Genomic DNA, 24190 nt, shown 5'->3' with positions numbered 1-24190 from the left:
GTAGGAAGGACGGCAAAAACATCTTTTCTATCGATAAAAGCCTTTATCGCGTTCCTCTGTTCGTCTTTCAAAATGAATGCAATGTGGAGATCCTGTAGAACAGACTCGTTGGCAGAATCTACACACCCTAGCTCTCCAGCAGCAGCCATGTTTGTTTCAAACGAAGTCAAACCAAGCGCTCTTTAGTGATGTAGTCGATAATGTCCCTGTTGATCATCTGTCCATCATCGTATAAAGCCCGCCCTGGCAATCTGATTGGGTCGACCGATTCTTGGTCGGGCATAATAATTTCCCAACTGAGCAGAGCCAGACCGAACTTCCCGACCAAAACTTTTATGGGCGGGGCTAAGTTCGGCTGGCACCCTGGCTACTCTTATCCTGGTAGGCCTTTAAAAAAAAAAAACGGGATCATTGGCAGTTCCACAACAGCCCTGGTACTGAACTGATCCTGTGGTGCGTTCATCAGAGGAAATGTCCCTGTTCCCACAACACCATCCAACTTTCCTACTCAAAGCAAAGTTTCTGATTGTTGGAGCGTCGCATTGCAGCGTGGCAACAAGACAGTAGAGAGGCTTAAAGGACCATCTGATGTTTGGATCCTTTCTTGCGGTCTTTAGTTTGTCCTCACCCAATATTGACAGTACTACTACATACTTAGCTGTTGTCTCCCATAAATCAAAGCATTGGAAATTACTTCACTGCGACAGCTCTTTGTGAATTTGCCAAAATTGAAATGATACCTAACCCTACTACCAGGGAATATGTTTATTATATTCATCGATTTGTCTTACGGTCTTGTTGTTGTGTCAGTTCTGTTTCTGTTCTGTATTAGTCACATGGATGTGGGAACATCTGACAAATTTAGGTTTCTTATCCTGCGCATTTGTAAATATTGAGACTGATTTAGCTCCATATCAAAAGGCCTGAAATGTATTCTTGAAAGGAGCTGGAGCTGGATGAAGACAGAAAAATACAGAAAACAGAAGAAAAATTCAAAACAAAAAGTGGAAAAAATGAAAATGGTTATGGTATTTATGTATAAATACCCACTGGATTCAGCGGGACTCACAGGTTCTGGAGTTTTAACGTTTTCCATTATAATGTTTACTATCTCAGCTGCTGTGCTCTTTGCTAAGTGAGTGGGGCTGATGGGCGAAACATGTCCACTTTCCTGATTTAGACCTGTTTCAGATCCTGACCACTTCATCAGGATGTCACTCACACCTTCAGTGGTTGATTCCGTGAGAGTGAATGATTGTGTATTGCTTTCGTCTGACTTACAGGAGTCACTATCACTTATTTCAATGTATTGTTTAGACCTACAACATTTGGGTTTCAGCGTAAAAAAGCATTCCCTTAGGCATTTGGCAGCATGAAAAGCCATGTGGCCAAGACGATAAATATTTGACATGAGCCCACTAACAAAAATAGCAGGCTTTGGGGGTAAAACTTCTGTCACTGTTGCTTCATTGAGAAGAGAATTTACTCTTTGTTCTATTTCTCCCCCTATGAGTTTGGTCAAATGTTGGCTGTATTTATAACTGGCTTGTGGTGCATTAAGATAGGTGGAGAAACTTTTAGGCAAAGAATCTCCAAGGTCTGCTTTTATTGGTGTCAACCCAGAATCTGTCCGATCTGTATTTTCTACAGAGCCCTGCTGAATTTTGGGAAGCAAGATTCTCAAGAGGACTGTTGACACCGTCTGTACGATGTCTGCTAACATCTCTGCAAGAATGGCTTGCATTTCCAAATCGATCGTTCCACTTCCCAGCACGGTCCACTGGGCTGCTGTAACTTTTTCCAGATGTCTGTTCACAATTGGTCGGAGATTTTCCTCTGTAATTGTGACGGTGTCCATTTGCATCCTAGTTGCGTCCATTTTGGTGATCTTTCCTCTTCTCTTTCGGTGTGAAATAAAATTCTCTTGTCCGTGCAATAGCTTAGCAATAGTTACATGTATAACAGGGTCCTTTACAAACTTTGAAACTGCGACAATGTGCGTCATTCTGACGCACATTGTCTCTGATGTGTTTGACTGATGTTCCTCTGTGAAGTCATGACGTCATGATGTGCGTCAGAGCGTAATCATTTCTGCCCTCGTGCAGAACTTTCACACAAGCGATGGATGGGTAGCCTCGGGTTAAAAAAAAAAAAAAGAAAGAAAAAAATAGAAATAGAGATGACAAAGGTTCGATAAGATAGAAATTTGTCACTGATCCAAATGTTGGAGTTGTACCAGGAAGTTATGGATGATTCTGTGGGTCAATTACAAGTTGGACTTGTACAGATCAGAGAAAAAGGTGACTTATCTACCAAGAAATATTATTTTTATTTTCATTATTTGTAGCAGTGTAATTTTTGAGCGCCGGCTTTTTTTTCTTCTCATTTTCATTTTCTTTCCTTGACTTCAAAAATCTGGAGTTAAAGCAATACCATGTAACTTCTCAAAAAGCCCATTATGGAGCTCCCCCTAGAGGCTTGGAGGTAATGTACGGTTACACTGTCGTAAATACAACACCCTTTCGCTTTCACGTTTCACGTTTGTTGACGAACCGGCGAGGAGTCAGAAGGTGCAAGCTATGTCAACCGAGAAGGTAAGAGTAATCAAATGTACCTGGGAACGTGAGAGGGGTCTATTTGTTTTTGCGGTAGGTGTGCCAGAAAGCAAGTTGAAGTACTTCCGCTCAGCTCCTGGGCCGGTCCCGGGCCGGTCCAGCAAAGTATAGCGCAGTTATTCCAACTCAGACCCCCGAAGGGCATAGGAGACAGGCCAATCGTAATATTAAAACTCATTCTAGCCGCACAATTTTTTTCAAGCTGTTATTTTAAGGTAGAAATGTTACATAGTATTGCTTTAAACAAAAAAAGTCAACTATGGCTTGTGTTCAGGGTAACTTTGGCGGAGTCACTTTGGACTTCACCGTGACTCTTGAGACAAGTAAAAGTGCCATTTTAGTCCTCAAACTAACGTTATAGTAGGCTTCCATCAGTATAACAACGGCACATTTGTATGTTTTGTCATAGACTGATTTTGCGAGGCCAGACTGGCCAACTAGCAAGCTAGCGTTCGGGGCAAATGTTCAATTCAACAGCTAACTTAGCTAGATGCTGAAGCTAACTTAGCTAGCTGCTGAAGCTAACGCAGAACATGTTGAATGTTGTATGACCCACTAGCCTGATAAACCAGCCTAAATGGATTGGATGTCTAATTTAGTCTGGCTCCGATCAATGGATACAACGGAACATTGTTGATGAGCACAACCCGTTGTCTTTCAAACCGTGTCTGTGCCTATAGGCCAACGCTCTGACCAATCAGCGCAACTGACTGTGACGTAGTAAGCGCGACAGAAAGCTTTGGTGGGAGGGGACTCTTCCAAAACTGATGCCAAGGCTGAATCAAACGAGCGCTGTTCCATCTTTCTTGTTGTGCTTTCGCTTCCTCTATGTTCGCTTCCACTGCCCAACGTCGCACTGCTCTGTCGTCACTCCCTCAAAACCCCGCACCAGAACCCTCTGCCCCGCCCGCGTTGATTCAAAACACATCTCTGCGTTGTGATTGGTTTAGTTGCCATCTGCCAGATTCAGGGCAGTATTTTCAAAATGAAAAGTGGTTCGAGGCCAGACCCAACCGCAGGCAAAACATTTTGCCGTCCAGCAGTTGGCGCTGGTTTTCCAGGCTAATGACCCACAGCAATCGGCAGATATTCTTCAAATGTCTCCTCGTTTCTTGGACACGAAGGGACTGGTAGGCAAAAAAATGTGCATTTTAAACAAACATTTGTGAAAATATTTGATTTTACTTTCAGTGATTGTAACAGTAGTCCTTCCTTTTTGTATTCGATTTTCTACGACTTCTTTTGTTGATGTTTTTTTTTTTTTAATACAACTTTATTTTGCTTTACAAGATACAAAAACGGTGCAAAAACATGACATTAATAATAAATGAAGAACAAATAAGTATACCAAAATAAATACATACATAAGTAGTTTAAATAACACATAGAGAGAGAGAGAGAGGGAGAGAGAGAGAGAGAGAGAGAGAGAGAGAGAGAGAGAGTATACCAGGGGACATGAACAATGAGGATTACACTGAGTTAAAGATTTCAAAGTAGACTACATTAAACATAAAAGAAACACAAAAGAAATTGAGGACAGGGAAGACGATCACAGTCCTGACTGACTGTGAGGAATAGCTCGTCATAGAATAGCTTTACTATTCTGTTTTGCTTATTGTAAATTTGTAAATATGTTTTCTATCTTTTTTGTGGTTTGGCTGTGTTGTATATAGTTGTGAGTGAATAAATGAACGAACGAAAGAATGATTTCATGGTCCTTTTCATTACTAAAACTCAGTTGATTACCTTTTATTGATAGAAATGACTTGCATAAAAAAAATAACTAGGTCGCCCACTTGCCTCATTATTCTTCGTGGGGACGGCTATGTATAAAGCACGTTTTAGGATCAATTTGGTCGATTTTAGAAGACTTTTTGGAGAATTCCTTTATATCGGTAAAGTTGAATAAAACCACGGAGGCAGCCATGTTGCCGGTTAGTTGTCATAAATCTGCTACCCTATTGGCTTAGCACGATCACGTGTCGAGCCGTGCCATTACTCCCTGGCCAAAAATGATTACGCCCTGTAGAAGCTAGTTCTGCAATAAATGTCTCGGCATAAAAAACGGGCAGGAATTTTTGCGACAAACTTTTTTACTGTAAGCTTGACATACCTCCTGCTTTTTTATGAAGTAGAGATCCTTTAGTTGCCAGACGTCAGAGCAAGATGAAACGAAAACGGGGTTCACCTTACGGCCTATTGCTCTGACTTAAACTGCTACTGTGTCAATGCTAAATTATTACATTACATTACATTACGGTCATTTTGCAGACGCTTTTAACCAAAGCGACTTACAATAAGTGCGTTCAACATCGGTAGGCAAAAGAACTTCAGGTCACAAGAAATCATAAGTGCATTTCCTTCCAAAACCAAACAGCTAAGAGCATAACTAGTGCTAGAGTAAGTGCGATAAGTCAGGTACCTCAGCCCCTCACCAACTGCACACCAGTCACAGCGGGGTGGGGATGCAAACCCTGGTTCGGGTAGGGGAAGAAATAAAAGAGGTAAGAAAAGCAGGAATGGGATTCAAACCCTGGTTCGGGTAGGGGAAGAAATAAAAGAGGTAAGAAAAGCAGGAATGGGATTCAAACCCTGGTTCGGGTAGGGGGTAATGAAAATATAGAGGGTGCCAGTGGTGGAGGAAACAATAAGTGCGTAAGGAACTAGGACGGAGCAGGTGATGTCCTAAGAGGGCGGATCAGGGTAGTGTTTCCTGAAGAGATGGGTTTTCAGCCTGTGGCGAAAGATGGGCAGCAACTCAGCTGTCCTGATATCAGTCGGGAGATCGTTCCACCATCGGGGTGCCAGAACAGAGAAAAGCCGTGACCGTGTCGATCGTGCGCAGGGACCCCTGAGTGATGGGGCAGCCAGGCGCCTGGAGGCCGCAGAGCGAAGTGGTCGGGCGGGGGTGTAGGGCTTGACCATAGCCTGGAGGTATGAAGGAGCTGTTCCTTCCACTGCCCTGTAGGCCAGCACCAGAGTCTTAAACTGGATGCGAGCGGCTATAGGGAGCCAGTGTAGAGAGCGGAGAAGGGGAGTGGTGTGGGAGAACTTGGGGAGGCTGAACACCAGACGAGCAGCAGCTTTCTGAACCAGCTCCAGAGGTCTGATGGCAGAAGCCGAGGCGCCAGCAAGGAGGGAGTTGCAATAGTCCAGGCGGGAGATGACAAGAGCCTGGATGAGCAACTGTGCTGCCTTGTCGGTGAGGAAGGGGCGAATCCTCCGGATGTTGTAGAGGAGGAATCGGCAGGAACGGGTCACTGATGCGATGTTTGGCGAGAACGACAGTTGGTCGTCCAGGGTCACACCCAGATTCCTCGCGGTCCGGGTTGATGTCACCACGGAGTCATCCATGGTGATGGCCAGATCTCGGAACGGGTAGCCCTTCCCCGGGAGAAACACCAGCTCAGTCTTGTCCAGGTTCAGCTTAAGGTGGTGCATCGAAATCCACCCCGAGATGTCTGCCAGGCACGCAGCAATGCGTGCTTCCACTTGGGTGTCAGAAGGGGGAAAAGACAGAATCAGCTGGGTGTCGTCTGCATAGCAGTGGTAGGAAAAGTTATGGGAGTGGCTGTCATCCACTCCCATAACTTTTCCCATAACCAAGAGATGATGTGTAGAGGGAGAAAAGAAGAGGACCCAAGACCGAACCTTGTGGAACCCCAGTGGTGAGCCTACGTGGCTTCGAGACAGACCCTCTCAGTGTGACCTGGTAAGAGCGATCTGTCAGGTAGGATGAGAACATGGAGAGTGCAGAGCCAGAAACCCCCATTCCCTCCAGGGTAGAGAGAAGGATGTCACTGTGTGAAATTATGAAAAGAAGTTCTAACTCAAAGGTCACAACAATAAGGATCAATGGAAATATGTGTCCCTGTATAGGTCCCTCACTGTGTAGACCCTCCAGAAAAACGCGGGCATAAATCCTTGATTACGCGGGCTAAAATCCTGGATTTTTTATTTTAACAACTTGAGCAGTTTCACAATACATACACACGCACACACACACACACACACACACACACACACACACACACACACACACACACACACACACACACTTCTCGGTCTTATTCTGTTTCATTTATTCTTTATTTGGCCAATTTCAAGCTTGTACGCTACTCACCTCGTTTCTGGTAGCCCTCGCAATGGTTTTGGAGGTTGATGCCTCGGTGAACGTCAGCTGTCTGGCTTTGGCTTTCCTTTCCGCAGCTGCAGAAAGCATTTTCAAATGTTTTGCGCTGGTAAAGCGGCACGTCACCGACGATTTTCTTTTATGCTCCAACACACAGTTGCACGGGGTGCAGAATTGTTTCCCCCCGCTTTCGTGCAAGACATCGGGGTACTGGTTTGCCCGGTCTTTGGCAGTAATGTGCGTCGGTAGGTGAGATCGATTAGCTTTTTTCATTTTGTCTCTCGTTAATTTTCTCTTCACGCTATGGTGCTGTTTTCCTTGTGTGTGTCGGTGGCAATGACGTCGCAAGCCACGAGTCACCAGTTCATTTGGTTCATTTAGACATTTTTTTCTCTTCCCAACTTTATGCAGAAAAGTGCGGAGATTGTGAAATCAAGCGAGTCCTGCATATTTTGCACGGAAATTGTGATTATTGCGGTGAATATGCGGCTTTTTTGAAAAAATATTGACCCCCGCATAATCAGCGGTATTTTGCTGATTTTGCAATAAAATCAGCGATCGCAAAATCGCATTTTTCTGGACGGCCTAACTGTGTCAGGAGAAACTGAGTCCTTTCAGGCACTGGAACCTGCAGGGACTCGACCAAGAAAAGACTTGAGCATGAAAAGTTGTCCACAAGACAAAATGTATAAAATATGAAGTATACTATCAAATTTAAGATGGCTCTGTCAGAAGTCAGCCATGGTGCCTGACAACTTTAAGCAATGAACCTGTATTTAATTTGGCCAAAAGTAATTTCTATCCGTGCCCTTGTTTTAACATGTGCATGGTGGAATGTCCTCTCCGCCCTTGTTCCTGGATCAGGATATAGCGTGAGGAGGTACGGCCAGCATGCATAGCCTCTGTCCCCAAGCAGGACACTCTCCTGCAGAATAAGAGAAATGTTGGATGGATATACATGTGTTAGGACTTTAGGCAATTTGATGCAATATGTGCCTTTTATGGCTATCTATGATAAAGTATGACGAACACTTTGAATTCCTTAAGATGACCTCTACACCTGACCTCTCATTAGATTACCAAAATTATGACTATGCTATATACACCTTACTTCAAAAGTACACTCCTTCGGGTAAGTAAAATTCTTGCGCCTTGTGCAAACCTCTGTGCCAGTGAGCAAATGTCTTCAAATTCATAGGAATAGTTGTCCATTATGAGTGGAATAAATGACCAAAAACACAAGATGATTGGTTACTCTGAGATATATAGGGGGGGAACAGATTTTACGTTTTTCACACTTACCTTTTGCTCATGACCTCATTTTTCATAGAAAAATACTTTATTCATAGAGACTTGTATTCTTGATGTTTATCAATGGTTCAATTGAAAGAAGTAGTTTACCATATTGTCAAGTGTTTGTTTTTAATCCCTGAGATGAAGGTTTTGGTAATAGTACTGGCAAGAATTAAAAACTACTTTCATCCCTGGTCCTAACATTAATAAGCTAATCAGTATTTCAAAAGGTCAGGCATTGGATACACCTACTGTGGAGTATGGCAAGATATTAACATTACTTAAATCCCAAACAACTTTTTCTGTTTTAATACTTTAGACTCTAAACCTTCAGCTCGTAACACATCAGCCACAGGTCAGCTCCCCTGAGACTGTGCTGCGGGACTTCCGTTACCTGTTTGACACATGGCAGCTTTTTCACTTTGTGCTCTTGCACAGTTCAGGATCAATTCTAAACATTTTTCAAATAGGAAATACAGTAAAAATTTCCCATGTACACTGAACGCACCCACTGCCGCCTGCGAACATGCAACACAACACACATTCTTCCAAAGAAGCCTTTTATTGGATTGGGATTGTTTCGGTTCACATTTATGTTAAAAGGTCTTTTTTTTTTTTTTTTTTTTTTTTAAATCAGCTGTCCCCTTCAGTGAATTACTCCTCAACATTGCACAACACCCAGCTCTGGAAAAAGATTGGTCCTTTGACAGGAGCTAAAAAGTCACAGAAGCAGCAGGAACCTGAAACTCGCATAAAGACGGATCAGAAAGAGGTTTGCAGTGTTTTGATTCATTTCGTCACGTGGAATCAGACATGAAGCAGAAATTGCTCGAAAGTTTCAGACTTTTAGCTTCTGTGATTCAAGTGGAAAAGTCTCTCTGAAGTACAGAAGTTACGAACACCGATAGCTCGACAAGGACTCATCAGAACTCAGGAAGAACAGACATTACACAAAAAAAAAACCACACATACTTTATCTATTAAAAATGTCTCAAACAGCACAGCTTATAAAACACACTTTTCTCTGAAAAAAATGGAATCATCATCGTAAAGTTGGATGAATCATGTCCTTCGCCTCCGACTGTCATCCTAAGATTCATTCTTAATCATAGAAATGATCCATTTTCCCAAAGTAGGAGTATGGACACATCCTGGAACCACTCGGGAAGTTTAACCCCTCAGACACATAGTGGCATCATTATGGTTGGTTGGACAGCTGTATCCGTCTGTCAGCCTGTGACATGATGCCAAGAGCAAAACAGTGGCTTCTGAAATGTGGAAGGAAGTAATGAGGGAACAAAAGGGATCAAGCCATCTTCCTCAAAAATGGCTTCAAATTTGTTTCAGTGAACAACTATATAAGAAACACTTGTTGGAGATCTGCCCTCTACAAGCCCTGGGAAGAGGAGGAGGAGGAGAACATTCAGAACAGTATCACTGAGAGTTCACTCTGAGACCACAACTCTGACACAAAGCTGACATTATCCCTTTCAAGGAAATCTAACGGTGGAAATGATGCCAGCTCATTGGGATATCACCTTACACTAAATTGCAATGGCCTCGAGTTCAACTGGTAAAGATGGGAAATGTCACGAGGCTCTGGGTAAAATAAAAGTCAGTGCCAAGCTATTTCTCAGCCTGTTCACCTTTTCTTTTAGTGTTTGCAGAGCAAAAAGTCATTTTGGAGCTAATAAGAAGTCACATGTGCATGTTGGAGAGGTAGAGACACAGATCCAAACACATAAGGAAAAGATGGCTGTGAAAGTGTCGGACAACAAACACAGAATGGCCAAACCGTAGCCGGAGACTCATGCGTCTCCGGTCAGCTGAGCTTTAATCTGAATCGGGAACAAAAAGGTCTGTGTCAGCACAGTTCCAGTCCTGTGCTACAAATGGAAAAATCTGATTTACCAAAAGCATTCCTGGAAACAGCACAGGCATGGAGGTCGCTTTACAGTCACATATGTACACAACATCTGTCACAATGGGTGGTCCACGTAAACATCTGGGCCTGAGTCAGGCCTGTGCCCCCGGCCTGCTTTTAGACCTCCACTGCCCTCAAATCAAGCTCTTTGTAATCTTTGTCAACCATTTTAAGATTAAATGTTGAAGGCAGATCTGAGCCACGCAGCCAAACCAGAGTTTCATACCTGAAAAGTTACTCGCACACTGAAACAATCCTGCTGCCAAAACCGACAGATTGTCTGACACACATGACAGAAATGCAGGTGATGCTAGTTGGGAAGGAGTTCTCTTTGGTGGCCGTGCTTGAAACAAGAAACTTGCCTTTTAATGTAAAAAGACTTTTTCTCTTCCTGCCCTTTAGGTGGCATCTCAAAAGAGCCCACACTGTTAGATATCCTCTGCCATCTCACTCAGAGATGAATGTGTTTGAAATGGCACTAAATGCAGGTTTAAAGTCCAAACTGCCACGAACCCGGACACAAGACCTAAGAAAAAAAAAATGGGAGGAGAGGAAAAACAAACAAACAAAAAAAAGGGTGACTTTTTACCCAGAGAGAAGTCGTAAAGAGAAGAAAGTCTGAGGTGGGCGCCGTGTTTAAAGAGTTTCATTTCCTGCCCCCCCACTCTGACCTTTTTCCTTAAACGTCCTCTTACAACATGACTTCCATCATTTTCTGCTGAGTAATTTATAGGATTTGTCCCTCCAACATATTTTTTTGAGCTTCGGTCATGTGGCTCAGACGCAGAGAGTCAAACATGCTAAGGATGCTAACATGCTTATGGTCAGCGGTCTGGAAGCTGGTCCCATCGCAGGCATGTTTCTCAGGGGAGGAGGGCCTCGCCCTCTTCAGCCCAGAGGAGGTCCAGCACCTCAGCCTGCCGCAGCTCCCGCTGGTGAATCCTCCGCAGGCGCAGGATGTACAGCAGGATGGCCAGCACCACCACCAGGATGCAGAGCGAGAACAGGTGGTGGTTGTAGACGAAAGAAGGGCGCAGCCAGCTGGGGTGGTTCTGCCGCAGCGTTTCCTGCTGTAGGTCCCTGCAGAAAGGGAGACGGGAACACACCAACCCATGTTTGTTCATTACAAATAAAAACCCTCATTGCTGATACTGTAGTTACTCTTTATTTATTTAGATTTTTTCAGGATGTACTTTTAAAAGAAGAAATGATAAGTGGTACATCAGTATCAGTGTTGGAACTGTTTAACGTGTCCATGTGTTCATCCACACTTCTGTGAATCTCCCATTACTTAATGAAATATTAACTGTTTCATTGAGCCTGGGAGGGTTCTTTCAGACTCAGAATCAAATATAAATGCCTTCAGAGAGCCTGATGGAATCTGAAAGTATTCGCTTTTCTTTCGTAATCTGAGACTAACATTGTGATTCGTCTCCTGAACAAAGCCAAAGAACAGTTACTCAGTGTGAGGACAGCTGTGGAAGCAGAGTTACCTGAGAGGCAGGAAGCGGGTTTTAAACAGGATGGCCCCCAGAGTCCACTGCACCTCCTTGTCATAAACCAGCTGGGCTGTTTTCAGGCTTGGGTAGTCAGAGGGGAAACGGAAGCCAGAGTGCAGCACCTCATACATCCAGGCTGACTTGAAGCACTGATACCTGGGGAAACAAATGCAGGATAAAGCACCTTTAGATGTCTGCAGAATCTGTGGGCAAGAAAAAGAGCAAATGTGCCCCACCCAAAAGAAAGAAGTCAATAATGTGGATGGATTTTTGAACGGGAAAGTTAAAGCTCTTCTTCCAGATAGTAGATTTCTGATTGTGGTGTTTAAAATAAATAAATAAAACATTTTTAAAAATTGGAACATGAAAAAGAACAATGTGCATGTTGGTTAAAAATATAAAGAAATACTACAAGATTAGAATTTCTCTATTGGGATAAAAAAAGTATTTTCCAATTCATTTCATTACAATGGAGCCACTTTTATTTTTAGAAAGTCAATTAAACTGTAAACTAGCTTCCAGCAAACTACCGAACTGAATTATTTTCTCTCCATCTCACTCGAGGTTTAAGAAACAAAATTCAGTGCACGTAGTGTACACTAAAAAATGTTTTGTTTTGCATGTATTCTTCAGGTTTGCTACAGAACTCTGACACCGACTCAACAGCACCTCCCTGTGGACAACCTGCTGCTAAAACTCAAATAGTGGGTTTGTAACCTGCTGATATTCTTCAAATTAAAAAAAAACAATCATAACTTGGTTGTAGCAAGTACCCCAAGTGGGCTTTTTTAGTGAGGAAACATTCAGTTGAAAGACGACGGGATTTATAACCGACATAAGCTGGAAGAAGAGAATTCAAAGTCGTGGTCACAACAGCCGGTGAATTTATTGCTCGCAGAATGTGGAATATGAACCAGACCAATGGCGTGGAAGGTGCACACCTGTGCGACTGAACACACAACCTGAAGAGCGCCACCTACAGACCGCGCAGAATGACAGATGCTGTGTGTGACGACCACAAACGGGAGCTTACTTGAGCCTGCTGATGTCGGCCTGCTTGGAGAAGAGCTGGCTGTCCAAGCGCTGTTTCAGTGTCGACCACTTGGTGGCGCAGTAGTCCTGTTGAATAAACCAAAACCAACTTCTACATTTGCTTTGAACATAATAAGCAAGATATCACATTGAACATATTTCTCAAAAAGCTTAGTCCTGAAAAAGACTGGCAGTGTGTGTGTGTGTGTGTGTGTGTGAGCACCTTGGCAGCCTGGGAGTATTTGTCGCTCTTGTACTGTCCTCCTATCCTCAGCACGTCCTCCATACAGTAGTAAAACTCAGAGAAGCCGTAGAACTCACTGTTACTGAAATTGATGGGAGCCTGAAGATCACAGTGTTCAGAGTCAGTGAGTGAAGAATTAAACCAACTGTTCAGTCAGGAGCAATTTCATCCTGCCTTCATGAGTAAGAACACAGTAACAAAGGAAGGAAGCATTTACTGCAGCAGCAGGATCATGTTAGCATTAATGAATCAACTCCCTCTGACTGTTTAAATGTTCACGTTCCTCGAACCACAGGCAGAGGAGGAGGAGTGGCAGCTATTTTCAGATCAGGGTTACTAATCAGTCCCAGACCCAAGATTAGTTTGAGCTCTTTTGAATCTCTGATTCTCAGTTTTTCCCAAAGTGGAAATCACAGAAACCTCTTGTGTTTGTTGTTGTGTATCGTCCACCTGGCCCTTATTCTGAGTTTCTGTCTGAATTCTCAGAGTTTTTATCCCAGTTAGTGCTGAGTACAGATAAAGTCATTGTAGTGGGTGACTTTAATATTCATGTAGATGTTGAAAATGACAGCCTAAATATGAACTTTAATTCTATATTAGACTCTATTGGATTTTCTCAGTGTTCACAGAGCGACTCACTGCCTTAATCACATCTTGTTCTGACTTATGGCATTGAGAGTGAACAGTTAACAGTGTTCCCTCATAACCGTCTTATCTGACCATTGTCTGATAACCTTTGAGTTTACATGACTTGACTATACAGCTTCTGAGAAGAAATTTACATATAGAAGGTGTCTATCAGAGGATGCTGTAACCAGATTTAAAGAATTAATTCCATCATCCTTTTCTTCACTGCCATGTGCAGATATGACAGAAGACGACTACCTAAACTTTACTCCAGCAGCACTTGACTCTCTTGTTGACAGCACTATAGTTTCAATGCGTACAGCACTGGACAATGTTGCCCCTCTGAAAAGGAAAGTAATCAGTCAGAAGAGGTTGGCTCCTTGGTATAATTCACAGCTGTGTGCTTTAAAGCAGACTGCAAGAAAGCTGGAGAGACAGTGGCGTTCCTCTAATTTACAAGAGTCTCAATTAGTCTGGAAAGATAGTTTAATAACGTTTAAGAAAGCCCTTCGTAAAGATAGAACTGCTTATCATTCATCATTGATAGAAGAGAATAAGAACAATCCCAGGTTTCTCTTCAGTGCTGTAGCCAGTCTGACTAAGAGTCTGAGCTCTGTTGAGCCAGGTATTCCTTTAACTCTCAGCAGTGATGATTTCATGAGCTTCTTCATCAATAAAATAGTTTTTATTAGAGAGAAGATTAATGGAGTCCTTCCCACTATTATCAGATTCAATAAAAACACAAGAAACTTGTGCTAAAGAAAATAAAGAAAAATAAATAAATAAAATAAAGGACCAGACTCAGTGAATAATTCCCTACACTCCCTATTATATAGATCAGTGAGCAGTGCTGACCAACATATCATTGGTGTCATCAGGTGGGAACCTCCTTTCATCAGTGTTTCGTCTAGTTGGGCCCACGACACCTCCAGGAGGCTAGACAGTGACCACTGGCGTCCCAGAGTCACCCCCCTAATGCCAGCCAACACTGCCCCTCACACCACAACCACCATAATCTACTTCAGCCTTTCACCAACTGCACACAAGTCACAGCGGGGTGGGGATGCAAACCCTGGTTCGGGTAGGGGGTAATGAAAATATAGAGGGTGCCAGTGGTGGAGGCAGGACAAGACACACTAGCAGATTCAGCCGACAAACTCACATAAACAGTCCTATAATCACTAAAATACCAGCAAAAACAAAGCCATACAACTCACTAAATGATACATCAGTGATGTATCATCAAGTACAGCCGCTTTAGAAGTATCTTTAGAACCTGATTTGTATTCAGACGGCTTCTGTCCAGTTGATCTCTCTGAGCTAACAACAGCAATAGTCTCTTCTAAACCATCAACTTGTGTATTAGACCCAATCCCAACCAGACTGTTCAAGGTTTTCCCATTAATTGACACTTCCATATTGGATTTGATCAATCTGTCTTTGTTGACAGGATATGTACCTCAGCCTTTTAAGGTTGCTGTAATTAAACCTTTACTTAAAAAACCTACTCTTGATTCAGAAGTGTTGGCTCATTATAGACCTATATCCAATCTCCCTTTTATGTCTAAAGTTCTTGAAAAAATAGTTGCAGCTCAGCTTTGTGATCACTTACACAGAAATAATCTGTTTGAAGAGTTTCAGTCAGGATTCAGAGTGCATCATAGCACAGAAACTGCACTGCTGAAAGTTACCAATGATCTCCTCTTAGCCTCTGATAGCGGACTTGTGTCTGTGCTTGTCCTGTTGGATCTCAGTGCTGCATTTGATACGGTCGATCACAGTATCTTATTAAAGAGACTTGAACATGTTATTGAGATTAAAGGAACTGCATTAGGCTGGTTTAAGTCATATTTATCTGATAGATTTCAGTTTGTTCTTATAAATGAAGAATCTTCCTCACACACCAGAGTAAGTCATGGAGTTCCTCAGGGTTCTGTGCTTGGACCGATTCTTTTCACTTTATACATGCTTCCATTAGGTAACATTATTAGACAGCATGGCATACATTTCCATTGCTATGCTGATGATACCCAGTTGTACTTATCTATAAAACCAGATGAACCCAATAGGTTGGTCAGACTACAAGCATGTCTTAAAGACATAAAGACCTGGATGACTCAGAACTGTCTGCTTCTAAATTCAGACAAAACTGAAGTCGTTATCTTTGGACCTGAGCGTTTCAGGGAGAAATTGTCTAGTTATATAATTACTCTAGATGGTATTTCCTTGGCTTCTAGTTCTACAGTGAGGAACCTTGGAGTTATTTTTTACCAGAATTTATCTTTTGACTCGCATATAAAACAGGTTTCTAGGACTGCCTTCTTTCACCTTCGTAATATTGTTAAAATCAGGAACATCCTGTCTCAGAGTGATGCAGAAAAACTAGTCCATGCATTGTTACTTCAGGATTGGACTACTGTAATTCTTTATTATTGGGCTGTCCCACATATTCTCTGAAAAGCCTTCAGTTGATCCAAAATACTGCAGCCAGAGTTCTGATGAGAACTAACAGGAGAGATCATATTTCTCCAGTTTTAGCTTCTCTTCATTGGCTTCCTGTTAAATTCAGAACAGAATTTAAGATTCTTCTCCTCACATATAAAGCTCTTAATGACCGAGCTCCATCATATCTTAAAGATCTCATTATAAGATATTTTCCTAACAGAGCACTTTGCTCCCAAACTGCAGGTTTACTTGAGGTTCCCAGAGTTTCTAAAAGTAGAATGGGAGGCAGAGCCTTCAGTTATCAGGCCCCTCTCTTGTGGAATAAGCTGCCAGTAAATGTCCGGGAAGCAGACACCCTTTCCATTTATAAGACTAGGCTTAAAACTTTCCTTTTTGATTAAGCTTATAGTTAGGGATGGCTCAGGTGATCCTGAAACATCCCATAGTTAAGCTGCTATAGGCCTAGACTGCTGGGGGGCCTCATCTGTCACACCTTTCCTCACTTTACTCTCTTTATGTATATGTGACATTATTGTTCTCATTAACTTGTGTTTCCCTGTTCCAACAGATATCCTTTGAATGGTGTTACAGTGTTTGTTGTCCCCCCCTTTCTGTCTTCTCAAACCCCAGCTGGTCGAGGCAGATGGCCACCCTTCCTGAGTCTGGTTCTGCCAGAGGTTTCTTCCTGTTAAAAGGGAGTAATTTCTCTCCCTTTTAACAGTTTCCGTGGAATGTGTTGGTTTCCTTAGCTCGACTGCTTTCTTCAAACTGGCTTTGTATGAAATAGGCCAATTTAGAACTGAATGAATTGGATTTCGATTGGATTACACTGAATTCGATTCTAATTGGCTTGAATTGGACTTTGAAGTGCCTTGAGATAACATTTGTTTTAATTTGGCGCTAAATAAATAAAATTGAATTGAACTAAATTGAATTGAATGAAATTAAATGACTTGAACCAGCACTTGAGCACCTCATCTGTCATAAAGCTTGGTTTTAGTTCACAGGCTTTTACCTGGTAGACACCCCTTGGTGACATTGTGCCATTGTGGAGGCCCAGGAAGGGTCGAACAGCCTCCTGACACAGAGTCCAGTCACCCTGACCCCTTAGGTACAATGTGTGGTTGTCCCGGGTGACTGAGTCCAGCAAGCCGAGTGGCAGACAGGGGTCCGGGAAGGGTTTGTCCTCACTCCGACCTGTCTGGGTGGCGAGGAAGCTGAAAAAGAGCATGGAAGAAGTATTCAAAGCTGTCCTGCTCACTGATCTACACGTGCATGTGCGTGTGTGTGTGTGTGTGTGCATGTGTCTGACCTGTTCTTGTCGAGTGTGCTGTTGACTAGCTGGTCCTCGTAGCGCTGTCTGGCCATGTTTCCTCCAAAGCCGAGGAAAGTGGTGACATAGACTCGGTACACATGTTTCGTGTGCTCAACATCACAGCCAAGATTAAACTCTGCGAGAACACCTTTCCCTGCCTCCTCCTGAAAAACACACTGAAGCTGAAACTGCTGCAGTTGAGACCTGCTGTCAGTCCCCAGCCTGAGAATGTCTCATGAAGGACTCTCAGAAGTGCTTTGCACTGGTGCTCCTGCATCCCTTACCTCTTGTGGCGAGTTGAAAGTGATGGCACTGGGCACCTCATAGGCAATCTGAAGTGAGGCTCCACCCATATCCATGATGCCCACTGTGCGGCGCCTGCTGATTGGCGGCTGATTCTCAGACCCTGTTGTCACCTCAACTGTGGCATCTTCTAAAATAAAAGCAAAGTTTTAGGAATTTACATAAACATGCAGAAATGTAACATTAGGTTAACCTTCAAATACATCCAGCTAATATACCTTCACACTTACCCACATCAGCATGGTCAAAGCGGCCCAAGACAAAGTTAATACCAATCCATGCGTACACGCCTGGAGGGTGGAGAGGCAACAGAAATATGATGGTGAGGAGGAACAAAAACAGGCACTGTCAGCTTTCAGAAGACTTCTTAATTCAAGTAATTCTCCATCTACATAAACAAGAATCAGCCACAAAAATGTTGCGTCACCTTCCTGTTTCCCAGAGATAACCTCAGCATATGAACGGGAAAACAGGAAATCAAAGTCCAGAGGAACATCAGTGACCAGGTCCTCCAAGATGGCTGCCTGTTGGCTACACATGAAGAAGTTAAGCATGAACATGGAGAGTTCAGGGGCAAAGTCAGAAAGATGCAGGGAGTTCACCAAAAGAGCAGAGAAGGATAATACAACAACCTTACAATCAAAACCAAATTTGTGAGTTTCCAATCTGACAACCTTCTATGATCTGAAAAACTGTCCACCTGTCAGGCAGCAGCCGCATTCCGGCAGTGCAGAGGATGTAGAGCGGCGTCTCCTTGTGTTTGCTCTTTGGGACGTGAGCAGCAGCAAAACTGAGGAGAGGTTGCAGGTAGTCACTGGCCTGCGTCGGTGTGTTCGCCAGAGTGGATATACCTGAGAGAAAACACACATTTAGAAGCAAAAGCTAATAATTATAATGTCAACACTGACGGGATACTCAGACTGAAAAATAAAGAATGAACTGCAGCTTTGCTCAATAAAGCTAAATGCACATTCAAGCAAAAAGAGGCACTTTAGTTTCTGTTAAAATTATCAGACAAACTGCTTTATTAGTTGGGCAATTTTCATGAATCTTCTAAACTACAACTTTATTTGGATGTGTTGCAGCCTGAAATGTAAAAATGGAAGTATATTAGAGGTATATTAGCAGATTAAATGAAGTTGATGAGACAAAACATGGAATATGTTGAGTTCATAGTGTCAGCAGAGAGATAAAAGTCATGTTTTTTCCCCATATCAACCCAGCCTTTTCTGATTCGAGGTTGTATTTACTACTCCTGTAGTATCACTGTTGCATTTTTGCTTATAGGAGTCATGAGACATTCCCTTCTGCCCTTCTGGGAGCAGACAGTGGTGACCTCTCCGAGTGCAGCCGTCACTCTCATGCAGAGGTACAATGTAAGCAACAGAAATGCATAAAGGATAAGAATTTTCTATCATTATTACAGTCATGTGCTGACATCATCAGTCATGACAACTACAAGATAATCAGTTCCATGCTGGCTGTCACAGTATGTGATGTCCCAGCGTTCAAAGTGCAACATGGCTTTTTCCTGCTAAACCCAGAACTGAGGCAACATATCTAATCTGTCAGATGGCTCTGAGACCAAACGTAATGAGAGCTGACTGGTCCTCGTCACTCTTATTCGTTGGACTAATTATTTATTATGACTAATAAATCCAACGAACATCACTAGAAAAAAAACACTCCAGACAGCCATCTCAACGCAAGATAACACACAAACTCAATCTATGAGATCTTATTTTTCCACACATATGTTCCCTCTCACGGACTTTGTCCTTCACTTGTTTGGCAGTGAACCCAAGCAGCAGATGGTGAGATTTGCTGCAATTTAATCATTACCGAAGCTAAACAGAGCCGCTGAGAGTTACTGCTCCTGCTCTGGCTGGGTCTCGATCAAAGAGTTGATGCATGTTTGCTCACAGAATGCACAGGAAATGGTGAGCCATGCACAGAGCTGCTTCTGTTTGAGTGCACTGGAAGACTTTCTGCATGCCACCAACTGACTTCTTGTCAAAGATTGAAACTATAAAGTCTTACACCTTTAACTCAAGGACATCCATGCTTAATGTTGGCGTTATAGAAAGTACAGAAAGTAAGTCCTCCTCACCGGGCTTGATTTTTTTGACAACAGGTCTGCGGTCGCGATCCCTCATCTGTCTGATGTCCAGCAGGGTGTGGGGGTTCCCGTTGTGGGGGGGCCAGTAGTACACAAAGACCCTGGAGCCACTGCTGCCACAATCCACCACAATCCCATAATTCAGACCCGAATTAAGGACGTCAGTGGGCTCCATGGACTCAACAATGGAAAAGTATCTGAGGGAGGGGGGTGAGGCTGGTGAGTACAACTTCTGCACAGTAAACAAAGTTGGGTTCATACAATTTAGATAATGTATAAAAAGTATTAAGATACTACAACATGCAGTAGTAGGTAATTTCCACAAACATCTTTATCACTTCCGGCCTTTAATTCTAAGAACCTAACACATGTGAACATCAACGTGAACGTGGTTTCTCCTCCCGTTAAGAGAAATTCTTAAGAAAAACAGCAGCTGTGACACATGTGAGGCATCTGAACCTGGAGGTGCTTACACACATCTCAGGATTTCTGGAAAAAGATGAGAAACATCTCCCTCGTTTTCAGTCTCTACTTCAACTAAATGTTTGACAAACAAAGATATATTTACGTATTCTGCTGCTTACTTAAGAGAAGTCTTACAAATTCATTTCAGGTCACTCATAGCTGTTTTCATAAGAGTTTATATCAAATACAGCCCCAATTAAAAAAAAAAAAAAAAAAAAAAATGTACATAAAAAAAGAATGCAGTGATTTGCATATTTCTGAATACATCTTTATGTGCAAGGGAGAATAAATACTGGATGTCCATGATCTTCAGGCCCTCGGGCAGCTCTGCATTAAAACAGACATGGTTCTGTGCTGGAAATCCCTGCATGGGCCCGGGAACACTTCCAGAATCATGGTCTGTGAACACAGTTCACTGTACCATCCACAGATGCAGGTTAAAGCACAGGACTTGCATAATTTATGGTAGCTTGCAAAAGTACCTACAAAAGCACTGTATGAAAGTGATCCAGGATCACTGCCATCTTATCTGAACCAAAACTCATTCAAAATGGACTGAGACAAAGTGGACTGAGTGGAAAACTGTTCTGTGGTCACGTGGATTCAAATTTGCAATAATTTTGGAAATCAGGGACGCTCCATCCTCCAGACTAAAGAGGGGAGGGACCATCCAGCTCGTTATCAGCTCTCAGTTCAAAGCCTGAATCTCTGATGGTATGGGGGGCATTAGTGCCTATGGAACTGGAAACCTGCACATCTGGAAAGGTTCCATCAAAGCTCAAAGGTATAAACAGGTTTTAGAGCAGCATCTGCTCCCATCCAGATGTCATCTTATTCAGGGAAGGCCTTGCACATTTCAGCAAGACAATGTTAAACTACATCCTGCATCTATTCCAACAGCAAGAGTGGTGGACTGACCTGCCTGCAGTCCAGACCTTTCACCAACTGACTGCTGAGCAGCTAGAATCCTTTATCAGACAGGAATGGGACAACATTCCTCTCCCAAAGGTCCAGCAGCTGGTCTCCTCAGTTCCAGATGTTTACAGATGTTGTTAAAAGAGGAGGGGATGCTACAAAGTGGGAAACATGGACCTGTCCCAGCTTTTAGAGACATGTTGCTGCCATGAAAATTCACACTGAGCTTGTATTTTTCAAGAAAAGCATTTCACTTCCAGCATATGATACGTTTTCTATGTTCTATTGTGAAGCAAATGTTTGTTTATGAAATGTGTAAATCATTTCATTCTGTTTTTAATCACATTTTACACAGCGTCCCAACCCTTTTGGAATCGGGGTTGCAACTAATTACATTACATTTCATCAGCTGAAATAAAATATGGTCAACAAGAGTAATCCATCTTATCTAATTGATGTAAAACATTTGGTTTATTTGCAGCTAATCATTCACACAGTTACATAATGTTACAGTTTACCACATCGACACCCTGGATAGTGAATGTTTGATTACATTTACAGTGTTTTAGATCAATGTGGCCTTTACCCAATTTTCTACTAAATCAAATGGAAACTAATAGCTTTCGCAACCTTTCAAATGAAACTTGCTAAAGAAACAAACCTGTTCAAATCAAATCATTTCAAGGATCTGAAAAAAACACTGCGAATGTAAAATGTCAATTACCTTAGCATGACAAAGTATCACACACTTCAGTTCATATCTCCAGATGTGTAAGACAACTCAAACACCTCAATCTGTCTGCCTCAGCTCCAGCTTAACAAAGTGTGTGCATCAGATTTGATTCTTTTTTTAACCATTTCCTTCACTTATCACCTCTTGTCAATACAGCATATTTCCACTCACTTGTTGACTCGGGCCCCTGGCCGTTGCTGGATACCCCACAGCTGCCTCTGGGAAGTTCCCAGGAGAAGGAGGGCACAGGTGATGAGCAGCAGCAGGAAGAGCAGCCTCTGCCTGGGTGCACAGCCCAGAGACAGCAGGGACACGCTGCAGTACCAGGAGGCTGGCAGGCAGGACAAAGTAATCCTGTGGGGGAAGAAAAAAAAAAAAAAAACACATCCATGCTGCATCAGAACTGTGGAGTCTGACTCAGGACATCATCATATCCCGCAGTTCCACCTTATCATGAACAATCCGATGGAGAGCGTTATCAGCTTCTCACCTTGCCATGTGGCCAGGTCAGCTGGAATAGAAGGCGTTACAATCGTCACCTCATGGTGACTGCAGTCTGACCAGATTCCGTCCAGTTTTGACTTTTCTCCTGAACAGACAAAAGAAGGAAAATACTTAGCTGCTAAGCAATGATACAGCATCTTTTACAGCTTATCCTGAATTTAAAGCATAGGGAAACAACACAAATAAATAGGACATTGTGAAGAGACTAAGGCATTCAACTGCACATCCACTTGAATTCTGTTTACTTTATTAAGACAGGGATAACTGCATACTGTCATTCCTTTCTACTGTGTTAAATGGGAACAAATGACGTGTCTTTGTGACAGGGTGCGAGCAACAAAGTGCCTAAAAATACAAATTAAAATTGGTTCTTTGCCAAGTTTTCTGTCATCCCTTGAGTTGAGTGCCTTTTCATGCCTTAATGATCCATAGGTCAGTGTTAAGTGGCTTTACAAAGAAAAAACACATTCTTCTGGTGCCTTTCCCAGCTGTCACTGGGTGGTGACAGGCAGGGTACACCCTGGAGTTTATTCATCTCGACATAAATGTGCAGCTTATTCAATTTAAACACATTCCAGACTCTATTCATCTAAAAACTATTTCCAGAATAATTGATCACGTGCAGCCAGTGTATGCTTTTTGTTTGCACACTGCAAATTATTTGGTTCTTACCAAGAAAAAAACCCTTACATTTAGAAGTGCTAGATATTTTTTTCTTGTTTTAAGAATTAATTTCTTATTTTAAGTCTTCAACTTAACAGTATAATCTTATATCAAGCAAAACTTTACTTTTTTGTCTCAAACAGGCAGGGAATCATAAAATGAGACCATTAACACTTAAAATAAGATGTATTACGTTTCTCCTCCAAAGTCTCATCAAAATAAATCTTGTTTTAAGATTCAATAACAAACTCAACATGCTTGATTCAAAAGTCACACAGAAAATATCTGAAAACACACTTTATTCGTTGGATTTTAAGCATATGACAAATGTTTGTTCACAAAACTGCCTTTGTTAAATCTAGAAACAAGACTCCTACAATCTTAATTTAAGAAATCTTGCCAAGTCAAATTATCTTGCTGCATGGACAGATTTTTTCACTTGTTTTGAGTACCTTTTCCCTTATTTTTTGTGTGTTTTATCTTGTTTGAAGACCCCTATTTTCTGCAGTGCATCTTACTCTACTTTCATGTTTAAAAGGTCACTTCACTGACTTGTTGATCTGGCACCCCTTAATCCAACAAAACAACCTTATTGTACTCTAGATTATCCACATCTTTCAAACGTAGCTCTTGTGCAGTCTTGTGCCGGACATGGCGCAATAACAGTAGCCTATAATTCTATTTTAGTCATAATGTAGGAGGAAAAAGAGCTGCTTTCTTCCGTTCAGGTCAGAGTGAAGAAAGTAACTATCTTACCTAATATATACATATACATATACATATACATATACATACATACAACTATTGTATAGAGACAGACAGTCAAACCAAATAACAATTTAATTGAACAAAAACAGTGTTTTCCATTTGCATTCAGCGGATATACAGAATTCCAACCGGCTAGCGGTGCGTTTCCACACCGCTGTTAACGGTCTCCATATGCTATCAGTCTCTCAGAAACTTACCTAAAGACGCCTTTCCTCCACCGTGACAGTAAAGTCCGCAGGCGAAATGTGACGTTCCTTCGACAGAAAAGTTGATACGATGTTATCTTCTTTATCTTAGCTTCAACTGGATGGTTTTAAAAGAGGACAACAGGCAGAGGAGCAGGAAATGACCGAAATATTTAATACGCATCCGAGGATGGCCAACCTCTTAACAACGTCATCAAAATGCGACTGATACCTTCCCGTGCTGCAGGAATATTCAGTACTACACTTTGAAATGCCTGTTTAATGCTTTTCCCCGTGTATATTTTTCTTCTTCTCTTTTTTTATTTTAGAGTGGAGATTTCTGGATTTTTTAAAATACATTTTTTTTTAAAAACTCGACAACATGCTGAGTAATCACCACAAGCAGAGA

At 42.3% G+C, this 24190-nt stretch overlaps 1 protein-coding gene across 2 annotated transcripts; it reads right to left on the bottom strand.

Annotated features, from left to right (window-relative positions):
- Positions 1-8583: 8583 nt before the first annotated feature.
- LOC142379087 (ectonucleoside triphosphate diphosphohydrolase 7-like) lies at positions 8584-23967 on the bottom strand. Of its 2 annotated transcripts, none has more exons than XM_075464189.1 (14): positions 23794-23967; positions 22152-22250; positions 21833-22015; positions 19540-19745; positions 18130-18280; positions 17857-17960; positions 17660-17719; positions 17411-17559; positions 17124-17290; positions 16827-17028; positions 12719-12838; positions 12497-12582; positions 11458-11619; positions 8584-11044 (listed from the first exon to the last, which is right to left on the bottom strand). In XM_075464189.1, exons 2-14 carry the CDS (start codon positions 22157-22159, stop codon positions 10828-10830), a joined length of 1815 nt encoding a protein of 604 aa, XP_075320304.1. In that variant the 5' UTR covers positions 22160-22250; positions 23794-23967; the 3' UTR covers positions 8584-10827. The 2 variants fall into 2 exon arrangements, with proteins under 2 accessions (XP_075320304.1, XP_075320305.1); XM_075464190.1 differs by having other exon boundaries at positions 17411-17556.
- Positions 23968-24190: the final 223 nt, after the last annotated feature.

This window comes from Odontesthes bonariensis, chromosome 4 (assembly GCF_027942865.1).
Source record: "Odontesthes bonariensis isolate fOdoBon6 chromosome 4, fOdoBon6.hap1, whole genome shotgun sequence".
Classification (NCBI taxonomy): Eukaryota; Metazoa; Chordata; class Actinopteri; order Atheriniformes; family Atherinopsidae; genus Odontesthes; species Odontesthes bonariensis.
This window is presented reverse-complemented; position numbering and strand designations above follow the sequence as displayed.

Bases quoted from the DNA above. Each gene is read 5' to 3' on its own strand.
- LOC142379087 (XM_075464189.1), bottom strand. The intron at 18,281-19,539 runs GTGAGGAGGACT...GTTTTCTCTCAG, and splicing joins TGTCAAAAAAATCAAGCCCG to GTATATCCACTCTGGCGAAC. The intron at 17,029-17,123 runs GTCAGACACATG...GCTCTTTTTCAG, and splicing joins AGCACACTCGACAAGAACAG to CTTCCTCGCCACCCAGACAG.